Source organism: Rhopalosiphum padi, chromosome 1 (genome assembly GCF_020882245.1).
Source record: "Rhopalosiphum padi isolate XX-2018 chromosome 1, ASM2088224v1, whole genome shotgun sequence".
Lineage (NCBI taxonomy): Eukaryota > Metazoa > Arthropoda > Insecta > Hemiptera > Aphididae > Rhopalosiphum > Rhopalosiphum padi.
In genome coordinates, this window is record NC_083597.1 from 20,961,716 (window position 1) to 20,975,533 (window position 13,818).

At 25.1% G+C, this 13,818-nt stretch overlaps 1 protein-coding gene across 6 annotated transcripts in view; it reads right to left on the minus strand.

Moving 5' to 3' along the window:
• LOC132931865 (uncharacterized) overlaps nt 1-13,818 on the minus strand; it is a 32,328-nt gene that overhangs the window by 3,720 nt on the left and 14,790 nt on the right. For 3 of the 6 annotated variants that reach the window (XM_060997915.1, XM_060997917.1, XM_060997914.1), the window contains exons 2-13: nt 7,032-7,121; nt 3,806-5,710; nt 3,525-3,712; nt 3,262-3,464; nt 3,087-3,202; nt 2,926-3,029; nt 2,737-2,754; nt 1,354-2,667; nt 1,080-1,292; nt 878-1,007; nt 190-313; nt 31-126 (exon numbers count right to left, since the gene is read on the minus strand). In XM_060997915.1, coding sequence (XP_060853898.1) covers nt 31-126; nt 190-313; nt 878-1,007; nt 1,080-1,292; nt 1,354-2,667; nt 2,737-2,754; nt 2,926-3,029; nt 3,087-3,202; nt 3,262-3,464; nt 3,525-3,712; nt 3,806-5,710; nt 7,032-7,083 — 4,463 coding nt within the window. In that variant the 5' untranslated portion in view covers nt 7,084-7,121. Of the gene's footprint in view, nt 1-30; nt 127-189; nt 314-877; nt 1,008-1,079; nt 1,293-1,353; nt 2,668-2,736; nt 2,755-2,925; nt 3,030-3,086; nt 3,203-3,261; nt 3,465-3,524; nt 3,713-3,805; nt 5,711-7,031; nt 7,122-13,818 lie in introns of those variants that run through there. The other 3 variants (XM_060997918.1, XM_060997920.1, XM_060997919.1) reach the window with 3 other exon arrangements.

Here is a 13,818-nt window from a genome sequence, read left to right on the forward strand (position 1 = left end):
GCATATAATTTCAAAAATGTTTATAATTACGGTTTTTGTGTAGAAGAAATGAGATTTTTCAAGGCCTGGTCCAATATTTCACCCAACTTGTTAACCATTTTATTTTTCAACTCCTTTCCATTTTCACTAATTTAAACAATTTTTATTATTAAAAGTTTTTTTTCATAAGCTTGTAACAAATATACATACCTATTTGGAGCATCATCAAATTCATGGTCTTTTGCCATGTGCTCGTCGAGTTCTTCTGCTCCTCCTTCTATTATGAGCTTGCAAACCCAACAAACGAGTAGGTAATCAGATTTTATAACATTTACTAAAAAATAAAAATATATGTAAAAAATATTTTTCAGGGCTTATATTATGTTATTAATTTTTAAAATACTAAATTCTTAATTTTTCCAATAATTATAATAATTTAATATATACATAAAAATGTATTATTAAATAAAAAATGACTAATAATAATTGGAAACACTAAGAATAAATTTTTTATATTAACTTACAATTTTTTTCTCATCCAAATCAAGACATGATTAAAAACAATTTAATATTTTGTAAAAACAAGCATATAAAAATGTACTAAAATGTTTTTAAGTATATATTATAACTAATAATTATAATAGTTGAAATTAATATCAGTCGTTTACAATAGATAATATAGCATAGAATTTCTTTCTTGCATAAAAATTAATCACTTTATTATATTGACCAATTATAAAATAAATTTTATTTTTATTTTATATGAAAATATATATTTAACATTTTAATTTTTATTTGTTCTAGTAGATTCTAAATAAGTTCAATATTATGTTGGGTTCAAGATAATTGCATTTTACATTGATCAACCACTATTTATTTTAAAATATCTATCACTTACCCAATTCTGGATCTTCAATACTATGAACATCTAGTGAATGAATACGAAATGCTGCAACACCTTTATAACATTGATCACAAACTTTGCATTTGAAATTTAGTTCACTATTAATTTGAGTATCAGTTTGTTCCTAAAAATAATAAATATTTGTTTTAGTTATTTTATTGAACTTATATACAATTTATGAAAACAATTTATTTACTTGGTTGCTATTGGGGTCCTCTCCACAGTCCATGTCTAATAGATCCAAGCAGTTTTCACTAGTTACATTTTGGCCTTCTTCAGATGAGTTTGAACCAAAATTTTGTAATATAGCCATTTCTTCATCAGTGGCTCCCATTGCACGTTGTAATTCTGTCCACGAATAATCATTTACTTCTGTATTTGCAACATTACAGTCAGGACCTTCCAATATCTATATAAATGATAAAATTAGTATATATATAATATTAATATTTTAAACAAAATTAACTAGCCTGATTAACTGAGCTCAATATTGATCCCAAACTAATAGCGGAAGGTAAGTCAAAAAAAGCATCAGACTGTGAATGCCAACGTGGTTCTGCTACTTCTTCTGGTTCTTTTAACTCAGATGTATCAGCACTAATTGGAGCTGTGGCTTTATTTTCTTCTTTAACAGCCACTATTTTGGACTCATTTTCAACAGATTTTTTCAATTCCTGAGATGCATTTTGTACAGAATTATCAGTTTTTATGGTTTCTGGTTGTACAACTTTATCAATTACATCCGAAACTAATAGATTTGAATCAGAATACTCTAACTTTGGTAATGATGAAGGTGTATCATCAACTTTAGTTGAAGTAGGCTGTTGTTTTTTATTATCAGTCTTTAAATTACGCTTTCGTTTTCTTGACCCAAAAAAAACTCCTGGTTTTCTTCTGTTCCTAGCTTTTGGTTTAAAAGGATTAACTTTAACTGTTTTTTGTTTTGGAGGAACCTCAGATGAAGAGACTTCTTGACTAGACTCTAAGTCAACAAAACTATTAGACGATTCATTATTATTTGCTAAAGAATCATCTTTATTTGAAAGTAATATTTTATTAGACATAGATTCCTCAATAAAATTTTTCTTCCTATTACGGGTTTGTATTTTAGAAACAAAATTTTCATCAATCGTCTTTTTTTTGAGTACTTTAGGTGTTTTCTTTGTTATAACCTGTTTTTTGGGTTTAATGACTGGAGTGGATTCCACTATATTCTTTGTGTTATTTTCTATATTTTCAATTTTTAATTTTTTTGATGGAACTGGGATTACCTTTTCGGGTACAGATGGAATTTCTCTCTTCCTACGTAACCTATTTTGCTTTATCAATCCAACCTCTATTTCATTCATCAATTTTTTGCCTTTATTTTTTACTGCCACAGGAATAGGAATAGATTCTTCTGTATTGTCATTATCATCATTAACTTTTGAATCAAGAATTTCATTATGGTCATGCTTGGCAATTTTTTCAGCTAATTGTTTAAAGTCATAAATAGGTCTTTTGCGTTTCTTTGGTAAAATAACAGGGATGGGTGCTGGAGAAGCCATTAAAGTTTCTTTCATGGCAGCAATTATTTCTTCAGTTTCGGTCTTATTGCCAGGAAGACTATGTTCAGCTGATTTCAGTGGAGCACGCATAATGTTAAGACTACGTAAGAAATCTGGTGCTTCGGAAATAAGCATAGCAGTTTCAGTTATAACTGGCAAAGGCTTTTTAACTTTCTTACTAAATAATGTAGTTGAACTTGAAACAGTTGGATTACGGCTGCTTATATCAATAGGAACCTAAAAAATGTAAAAACTCAAAATAATGAATCAATTTTTAACTATCAAAATATTTGTGTCTAAATATACCTTTGAGCATACAGACTTCTTTGTGTTTCAGAGCAGCGTGTAAATTTTTAAGTATATATTATAAATCATTGTTACTAACCATTACCAAAAATTTAATAATAAATGGATAAAGAAAAACAGACGAAAATCTCTGTATCGTAATGATAGCATGGTCTACAATTTTTTTTTTATTAATAATATTTTACTTACGCTATTTATTGTTGCTTGGTTATTCCCATTAGGTGCCTCGAATACTAAACGTCTTGTAACTCTTTTAGGAGGTAAATCTGCGATCATACGACTAACACTTTCAGCTGTAAAATAAAAATTAGATTAAATAATTAAACAATAAAAGAATATTGAGTACTTACCATCACCAGGTTTAGTTTTTACAACTGGTAAAGGTGGAGTAGGTGGAGTTCGTTTAAGACCATGTCTAGCCCTACCATTCTTACGTCTTCGGAAATTAAAAGGCCGCCAATTTTTTCTAGTACATAAAATAAAATTAATTGTTTTTAAATATGTAAAGTAAAAAAAAAACCTTACCTAGACTTTTTGCTATTAGGTGACTTTGTTGTATGAATCATTGTCTTGAGCCATTCAGTATCGCCACCACAATCTAACAAATGCCTATGAAGCTGAGCAATATCGTTTTCCATTTTTCCACACTTTGTACACTGTGGTAAACTAGTTTCTTGTTCTTCACATTCAGATAACAACCCTATTCTGCTCAAATTTCTTTCTGGCCGCTTCAAATTTAACAATTATTGTTAATGACTATGTTTTATAAAGTAAAGTAATAAAATTACCCATTTCTGAGATGGAAGTTGATCTAATGGTATGTCATAATGATGACAAAGTACATTAGGATGTACATTCCATTTATGGTAAAAAATATCCCATATATTGGAACATGTAGCTGGACATGCTGAACAAATATAACTACGTGGATATAACCATTCCCCACTGAATCCTTCAAGTTTTTTCCTTTCATCATCTACATAAAAAAAAAAAATGATTTATTATTGTTAATATTGTTTATTATTATTATTTAAAATGATTTAACATTTACAAAAACATTTTTAATTACCATGGGAACTTGGAAAACCATACGAAGAAGCTGCATCGACCTCTAATGAACTCATATCATCCTCTATTGGTGATGAACTAGGATACAAAGAAGGCACCATACGTCTGATTCTGCTTTGAATCTCAAGATTCATATAAGAAACATCAAACGGTACTCCTTGTTTTGTGACTAGCTCATTTTTATTATTCAAAAAAACATATTGAGTTCCTTTAGCTGATAAATCTTGAATCTCATCTTTTAATTCTTTTTCTTGAGTTTTCACAAGTTTTTTGGACAAAATTATTTTATTAGAAGGCTGTAATAACTTTTTAGATTTTTTATACTCTAACTTTTTACCATGACCTAAACTCATGTGTCGTGCTAAGTTTGGTTGTTGAGTAAATCCTTTTTTACAGTCTGGGCAGTAAAATGGATAATTTTTGGTGGATTCTTCTTTCTTTTTTACCTCTTCTCTAATTGGTTCTTCATTTTTTGTTGATTCCTCTTTTTTCGGTTCTTCGTTTTTCTTGAGTTCCTCTTTTTTTGGTTCTTCATTTTTTTTTAATTCTTCTTTTTTTGGTTCTTTGTCTGATAATTCACTTTTAATATTAACATTTATAGGTTCATCTATTTTCATTTCTAGTATTTCGTTTTTTGTAGGTTCTTCTTTCAAATGCTCTTTTTTCATATTATCAGATTCTAATTTTATACATAAGTTATTCAAACAAATGGTTTTATGGTTTTTAGCTAACTCTCTAGAAATAAATCGTTCTTTACATTCTGCACAGCCATAATACACATCTTCATGAGTGGTACACATATGTTTATGTAATGTGTACAAATCAAAAAAGTTGAGTTGACAGTATGTACATATATGACATCTTCTTTTAGGTGGGTGCATCTTGGACAAATGGCTTTTTCGATCTTCTTCATTTTCAATTTTTTTATCACAATATAAACATAGTTCACAAACTTTGGTAACAATATCAGGTAGTTTTTTCAAAGCATTAGATTGTAAAGCCGGAGGATGATTCATCACATGATGCCGTAAATCAATGGCTGTACTAAATGATATATAACATTTATGACAATGATAGTAACCTACATGACCTTTTGTATTCTTCCACTTTTCTATCATTTTTTCAAGTCTTTCACCTTTAAAACCAGCTATTTGCAAGTCACGAGATGTCAAAAAATGATAGTTAATATGTGCCTTTAAATAGTGTTTCTTTAGAGCACCTCTTCGTTGATATATACCTGAACATACATTACATGAGTATAGTTTTTGTCCATTATTTGTTATACTTATTTGTGATTGATCAATTGAAAAAACATAACTTTTTAGTTCTGTTTTCCCATTAAAACATGTATTTTGAGCTTTTGGTTTAGAAGTTAATTTCATTTCGAGAACAACAGAAGGTTCTGGTATTTTCCTATTATTGAACACATTGGTTTTTGGCAGAACTATTAGACTGGTAGCAGGGGAGTTAGTTTTAAAATTATTTGTTGGAATGCATGAAACAGAAGCACTTTGAGATGATGAAACTGGTATAAGACTCAGTGTTGTTTCATTTCCGATTTCTTCCATTTCAATGTCTGTTCCAAGACGTTTAAGTCTTTGGAAAACATCCAAGGGTCTATCGTGTATTGGATGAACAACAGGGTAACGTTGGATTGTCACTTCAGAAGTGAGCGGAAACAACGCTGGAGGCGCGCGTAAGTTTTTCTTTTCTGAATTTGACGATGGCGCTGGATTCAATAAATTTTGTAATATAGATAAACGGCTTTCTTCAGAAGCCATGTCTGGAAAAGTATTATCAGTTGAACATTGTTTTGCTAAATGGAGTTTGTTCACTACGGCATTCAGTCGGCCACCACCCATTTTTTTACTAACGGCAGGAGGCATATTATTATGTATTACAGAACCTGAAACATTAACAAATTATATAATAAAATATTTTGGTTTATGATAAGAAATTTCTTTTTTCTAAACATATTATTATATTATTAATTGAAGATATAAAAATTAAATAGCTCAATAATTATAATTTATATAAATATATAATGGTACTTCAAAAATTTAATGAATATTAAATAAGAAATTAATATTTGTTGTGCAAAATAAAAATTGAGTATTAATTTAAAATATTTAAACAGAAGCACCAAATTAATAAATATAATATTGTATTAATATTTATCATTAAATTCAAAATTCCACTTTATATTATTTTATTTTTACTCTGCCTACTTATAATAAAATCCCTTAAACATGATAATGTTATGAACAAGATTAACAATTTTTTTTTATTATATTCATATAATTGTTAATAATTTAAACAATTTATCTTTCAATAAACAATACAATTTTAATATTTTTATTGAATTATATAAATTATTTATAGACTAAACAACATTTTGTAAATTATAATATACATGAGTTAAAAACTAATTAATACCTAATCAATATTCAATACTGTGAAAAAGATTAGACTCAAATTAAAATCTAGTTAAAATAAATGTTAAGATTAATATTTTTATGATTCAAATTATAAGATGTTAATAATACTGGAATAAAGAAGATTTTTTTTATAAAAATCTAAAGTTCCACAGACTTATAATTGCGTTTTTTGAGTAATTATATAAAAAACAAAAATTCTGTGAAGACACAAAGAAACACGTTGGCTATTAATTTATTATATTAACTTTTATCATAATTTGCTAATTTTATTGGAAAATAAAGTTTAACACTGTAATCACTATTTAAAATCATTTTTCACTAATTGTTCATCAAAATGTTTAAATTTAAAAAAAATAGTAGTATTCAATCTATATACACAATAATTTTGTCCATATTTTATTTAACAAGAAATTTGTGTTTTATTTGATTTTATTATGTGACCACTGACCACATGCTGCTGTGGATAATATCACGCGGGTTGTATTCACCCACTAGTAACTAATCGTTGATCGGCCTTGGACAGTTAAACAGCAACTTTTACACAACCCCAGTAAATACCAAATAAAAACTTATAAACTTATAATTTTTTTTATTATTATTAAAAAAAATATTAAGTAATAAAATTTAAAATAATTTTTAATAATTACCAAAATAAAATAATAAACAATTTTAAGAGCGTATTATTATTTATTACTTATTATTATAATTGTCACTTAGACAAATTTATATCATCGAAAGATTGTTAACATTATAATAAGTAACAAATTTAATTCAGATATGTGTACTAACCACCGTGAGGGAATGACATGTTCCGATGATGGTGCAAACTGCTTCCCAACATATTATATCCTTATTGAGTCGTTCAAAATCTACGTAAACCTAGAACATAAAATATACATTATACGTAAGTAAATAGTTAATGATTATACATACAATATACAGATAAGATGAAAACAAAAATATTAAAAACTATATAAATAATAAATAAAATAAATATTTTAATAATAGGTAATAAATAAGATAGATCATCACAAACACGCAAAGTTCCCGCATAGTTATAATTTAAAAAATAAAATAAAAACTTGTTAAATATTAAAAACAAATCGATTAATTGTTACAAAATTCCTAATGCCTTTGTATGGTGTAAGTTATAAAACTTATTGATTATTAGCCATTAGGTATTATAAAATATATCGTACGAGTACGGAAAACAATGATTACGTTTTGAAAATATTTTTACATTGGAAGTTCACTAAATATACGTTTCATACATACCACTAACAGAAATCTGTTTGAGTGTTTCGAGAAGAGAATAAGTCAGAGAATGTCAACGCGATGCAACGAGGTCATAGGTATTTTGAGTTTTTGTTCTTACTCGTTATAAGATGAGATTCACTGAGTTCAAAATGTCAAATTTACACAAAACTAGAATCTCGGACAGAAGGTTCATAAACATAAATGGATATTTTTTTATAAGGGCCAACCGATGAACCGAGATATTAATACGTTATGCGTTTAAAAAATTAACTTCCCCCATTCGATTTTTTTCACTGACTCCGAATCAAAATATAATGATAATATAAATTATACCAAAAATATAATCCAATCTTATAATATTTATTTTAATATCGACTACATTGTCTGGTGCATCGACAGGCGTATATAGTATATAGGTATGCAGTCATGATCATGAATCACGTGTTTCTACGCGTGACCTAGATTTTTACAAGTTAGAAACACAGTATTATTGTATTGGTTCTTGGGAATTGGAACTGTTCATCCCATGACGTATAATATTACTCAACCCTTACATATCCGAAGTATAAAAACGTACATTAAAATTTCCAGATATTGTACGATTACGTCAAAACGTAAATAATGAAAAATTAATATTATCATACAATATTTACCTTGTCATAAAATTAAATAGTTGCAATTATAAATTATTAAACTATTTTTGTAAAACGCATTCAATTAAGTAAAATTTAAAGAAACTTTTTAATATTTTGCTACTTACATGGATTGGTTTTTATCGAATTAAAATTAAATATTGTAAAACGCTTTAAAATAATAGGTTTATGTGCAAAAAAGAAGATAAATAATATAGATAATTAATAATTCATTAAAAAAAGTTGAAAAAAGTTTTCTTTTATAAATATTCATAATAGACCTAATAATAAAAAGACATTGAGATGTTTATTAAGTTTGGAATTTTTGAGGGAATTTTGTTATGTCAGTTTAAACTTTTAAAGCAAGATAACAAGTATTAACATGGGCACGTGCGTAACACTTGAATTTGCTACTGATAACATTATTTTTGAAATTAAATAATTAATTTGTCATTTTATAAATAATGATGATAGGTAACTGAATGATTATTTGCAAGAAAAAAATGTTATTTGTGTAAAGTTAAGTAGCTTACATAATTAATAAATAAAATTATATTAAATCTGGCTTTATGATAAACGAATGAAGGCATATTATAAAAATATTTTTTTTCTATATAGAAGAATTCTTTTTACAAGTTGTAAGTTGTTTTTAAATCACAATTTCCTGTCGGCCAATTATTATGTTTATTAATGAGTTTCAAAACAATCAGCTTTCGAGTTAGATATAAATCAACAAAAGCAAAAAAAAACTATCTCTACAGTTTACTTGCTAAATGTAATAAAAAAATAAATGTGACAATAAAACAAACCAATACAAAATCATAAATAAATAATAATTATGCAGCTGTTTTCATATAAAAATAAATATTTTATTTTTATTTTGAAATATAAAATAATTGGTTTTTTATAAAAGTGAGGTATATCTGCTTTATAAGAACATACTACTTCCTTACTTGTAAGAAAATAAAACAAAAATTACTTAAATTATTTTTTTTTAATATAATTATATTATATTTACGAAATATGAAAAAACTTATGTGAATTATTAACTATTTAAGATAATATAAATAAATTGATAATAGATTTATTTATCATATTAAAATAGCAAGGATTAAGGGTTTTATAATTTTTTATAATAAAACATAATAATATAATATAATAAATGATTCGATATTTTGTTCTAAACATAAGAGACCTTTTTCCTAGCAGTTATAATACAAATAGTGTACATGTCCGGCTGTATACGATCATGAAGGTCATTGTTACGTAATCATACTAGTTTTCTGTATATCCTATATTAATAGGTACATTTTATTTTATAAAATAGGTATATCGAGTCATATCGAAAATAATAATATAGATACTTCTTTATTAATTAAGGATATTTTTCTGAACTATACAAGTTTAATAAAATACATGTATTTATTTCATGGTCATTTTCTACGAAATATAAATAAATGTCTATAAACAATAATTATATTTATTATTGATGAACCCTATTTATCTAAAACCTTTGGCATTTTAATATTTTAATAACTTATTTTGGGGACAAAATAGATCCTCTGAAAAAAAATCAAACAACGGGATGGGCATGTGTAGATTTAAAAAATAAAATATACAATCCTATATAGCTTCTATTTTTTTTCTTCTAAATTTGACCTTTTATTTCTTATATTTAGGAGCTAATAAAATAAAAAATGATAATAATTACTACACGACCATTAGGTATCAAAGTTATGACCAATTAGCTTAACGTTTATTAAATCATTCATATATCTATATATATATATATAAATCATGTAAACATGCAATCATATTTTAAAATGCCTAACAAATATAATATATCTAAATAGGTACAAAAACAAAAATTGTTTACGTATACGCATCTATTTTAATAAGCTAAACAAATATTAATATACATTTACAAGACATAACATAAAGTATAAAACCTTAAACAATTTTTATTATGCTTAAGGTAAGTAGATACTAAAATAATAAATATAATTGATTGTTCTCTAACTAGGTGTATCATATTACTTTATTTTTTAACATTATAAATACGCGAATAATAAAAAACAAATATAGGTACATATGATTGAAAATTTACAAAAATAGCTTGGTTTCATTAAGAAAGTTTTTTAATTATTAAATCATTTGAAGTGATTATGATTAAAATGTGAAATGTTTTTGAAAAAAAAATGTTTTTATTTAAGATGGTGGTAGGAGTTACATCCACATCAGGAATTTCCAAAAGATTATCTCCATAATTTGTTTGAAACAAAAAAATATTTGAAAACAATTTTGGAAAACTATACTTATTTAGGTCTGGCCGACGGGTTATTTACGTATCCATTTAAGTAGGCATAAAAGAAAATATCTATAGAAAATTTCTTACCTTTTAATATTGAAGAAAATCGTTCAAGAAAACTTCTAAAAGATATTATTACAGTACACACTATGATATTTTAGGTATATAAAAATAAAATCTTAACGTTCCAACATTTAATAATATTTTATAATGAATACTTTTTTTGTGTAAAACAATAATAATGTGCGTATTAAGGGGGGGGGGCTCGAGAAAAATTTTAATTTATATAAATTATAAAAACTTTTAAGATCAATAATATCAATTAATACGTCACAATAAAAATATAATTAGATTATACCCTTCTCTCACACTGGATATTTGATCGGTATACGCCTTTAATTATGAATATTATAGACTAATAGGATATCGTATTAAATAAAAAAAAAAAAACAATAATATTATTTTCGATAATAATCAGAATAAGTAACAACCAATATAATAAATACAAAATACGGTTTCCATAACAATGAAAAATAATTCTAGCCTATTAACATAGCTATACGCAGAAGCGCAACTAGTATTTTTCAAGAGTGCAAGAAGCGGGAGGGTCTTTTTGACGTTCTGAATGTTACGTAACGTTAGCCATAATCGAGTTATAATTTTTGGTATACAAGTGTTTACACAAAATCGTCTAAATTGATAATTTATCATATTTTAGGTTAAATAAATTACTAATTATATTTTAAACGAACCAAGATGTTGAGGAAGGGTAGGGAAGTCCAAATCGAGGATTAAAGTTATAATTGGAAAAATCAAAATAAACTATTACTATATACATTTACCACATTTAAAAATTTAAATAATAAATAGGTATCATACATTAAAAAAAAAAGTAAAGTAAAGTAAAGTATTGTATGTATTAATAAATTATATTAAGAATTAAATTAATTTATTTTCAATAAGTTGTGTATTAGCCAGCAGATACCTCTACCTATACTAACATATCAACTAAGTTAATTTCTATGCTCTAAAAATTAATCTAATATGTAATAAAAATAAACAGTATAATTTGTGTCTATTATATTATATAAAACTCCTTATGAAAAAATAAAAATAATATTTGAGTCAATCATGATAATTATTATTTCTATCTCTATACCTAATAAATACCTACCATAGATAAATATAATATAATTAATATTAAATATTTATGGTAATACTAATAAAACTAATCTAAATTAATTGAAAAATGTATTTTAAATAATATTATTATATTATATTATTTCCTGTATTTGATATTATTACTTATAATAGGTACCTAACAATTATTGCTATTATAGGTATTAGACAAGTATTTATTTTACCAATATCAAAACAATATTTTCTTAAATTTTAATTTTATTATACCCACATTAATATAATTAAGAACCATTAAATAAATCTAGTGGTGGTTATGAGGATTGTTAGAAGCGATCGCCCCTGGGACTTGGGCTAATAATTTTTAATAGTAAATATTATAAAGTTTTTGAATTATAACATGTAAGTAGGTAACAAGCAAAGTCTCTTGCAAGATAATGAAAACAATTTTGTTTATACATTTTTATGTTCTTAAATACTAAATTTACACCCTCCCCTCTTGAAGTTATATCAAAACTGGTATTGAATGAATCTTCAAGTTGTTTACTTGTAAACATTAAATATATATATATAAATATTTTTTTGATATTAATTCTTTTTTAGTATTTAGGCATATCACGTATAGTGCTTATGTAGTTATTAAATATTAGGAAAATATTAAAATTGTAAATTATTCTATTGTGTTTTCTAAACCATTATAGGATATAATTTTTAATTTGGTGTAAGACCGCAGTTCCTAATCTTTTTTACTATGTACATACATGTAAAAATACTTTTTAAAGTCAAATACCCTCGGAGCTTATGAGCAAAATATAAAATTATAAATATAATTACTTAATAACTACACATGTATTTATTTATTTTAATAGATGACTCAATTAACTAATATTTCATTAATATTTGCACATTCCTTTATGTAAAAATAAGTGAGCAATAAAAATGGTTAATACAATTTGAAATTAATGATAAGAATAAAATTGCATTTCTGTAACAAGTTCTGTAATTTCAGGCTAAAAAATACGGGATAGTTTTAAGTATTAACAACAGTTTCTCATGTACAAGTATAAAAACTAATAGTATTGTGGATTACAGATGTAAGTGTTGCAAATTCTTAAAACCACAAAGAGCTTAAATTAATTATTTTTATTTTTGTAAAATTCAAATTAATAATTATTGTTGTCATACTTAAATAATAAGTCAGTCAATAAAGATACTTAACAAATACCTACTTCTTACGCAATGAAAACATTTTCTATTTACCTACTGTTTAAAATTGAATATTACAGTATAATAGAATAGTAATACATAGTAAATATAACAATAAGATATTTAGTATTGATAAGTTCAATATATACTGATTGTATTCAATATTCATTGAAATGTTTTAAGAATTTGAAATTGAAATTAACTAAAATAAAAATTTAATTAGTGTATCAAATTATCATATAATATTTCAATAAATATAAATATACATAGTATGAAATTCAAATAAGAGTAAAAAGCCAGATAAAAAGAGACAAAATTATAGTTACACGGAGAACTTAATAATTTATTATGTTAAAATTATAGGTTTCTCTAAAAAATGATTCACCCATACATCCGAAACTTTAAATATTGTTTAATCACATGACACAAAATCATGTAGAGTGTAGACAAATCACACTTTAGGATTTAGAATTGGGGATTACAGATATTTAATGAAAAATAGAACATATCAGTTTATATTCCTCAAATACAACAATAAAATTATTCACCATTTTAATTTTTGTAAGTTTAAAAACATTAAAAAAAAAGTTTTTATTTATATTTATTATTATAGTGTATTACCTTACCACTTTAATTGGCAATTTTTCATGAAACAACACATTTTTAAGAGAATATAATTCAATGTTGGATATAGTATCAATATATATCAAATAAAAATAAAATTTTAAATTAATTAGGAATAATAAAATAGAAATTCACTAATTAGTTAAGTAGAATATGTTCTAATATAATTAAAAAATGTTAATGTAGATGAAGTCATACCTATAAATCATAACTTTATTAACTTCAATAACTTAATACAATTTGAATTGAATACATGAAGAAACTATAAACATTATTAATTGCATTATATACCTTTTAAATTGAAAGCGTATAATTATACAGCTAACTTTTCTTTGTGCAATAATTTAACCGCTATTTTTAACAAGCAAAAGAGCATAATTGGTACCTACTTTGAACTTTAAAACAAACGCAT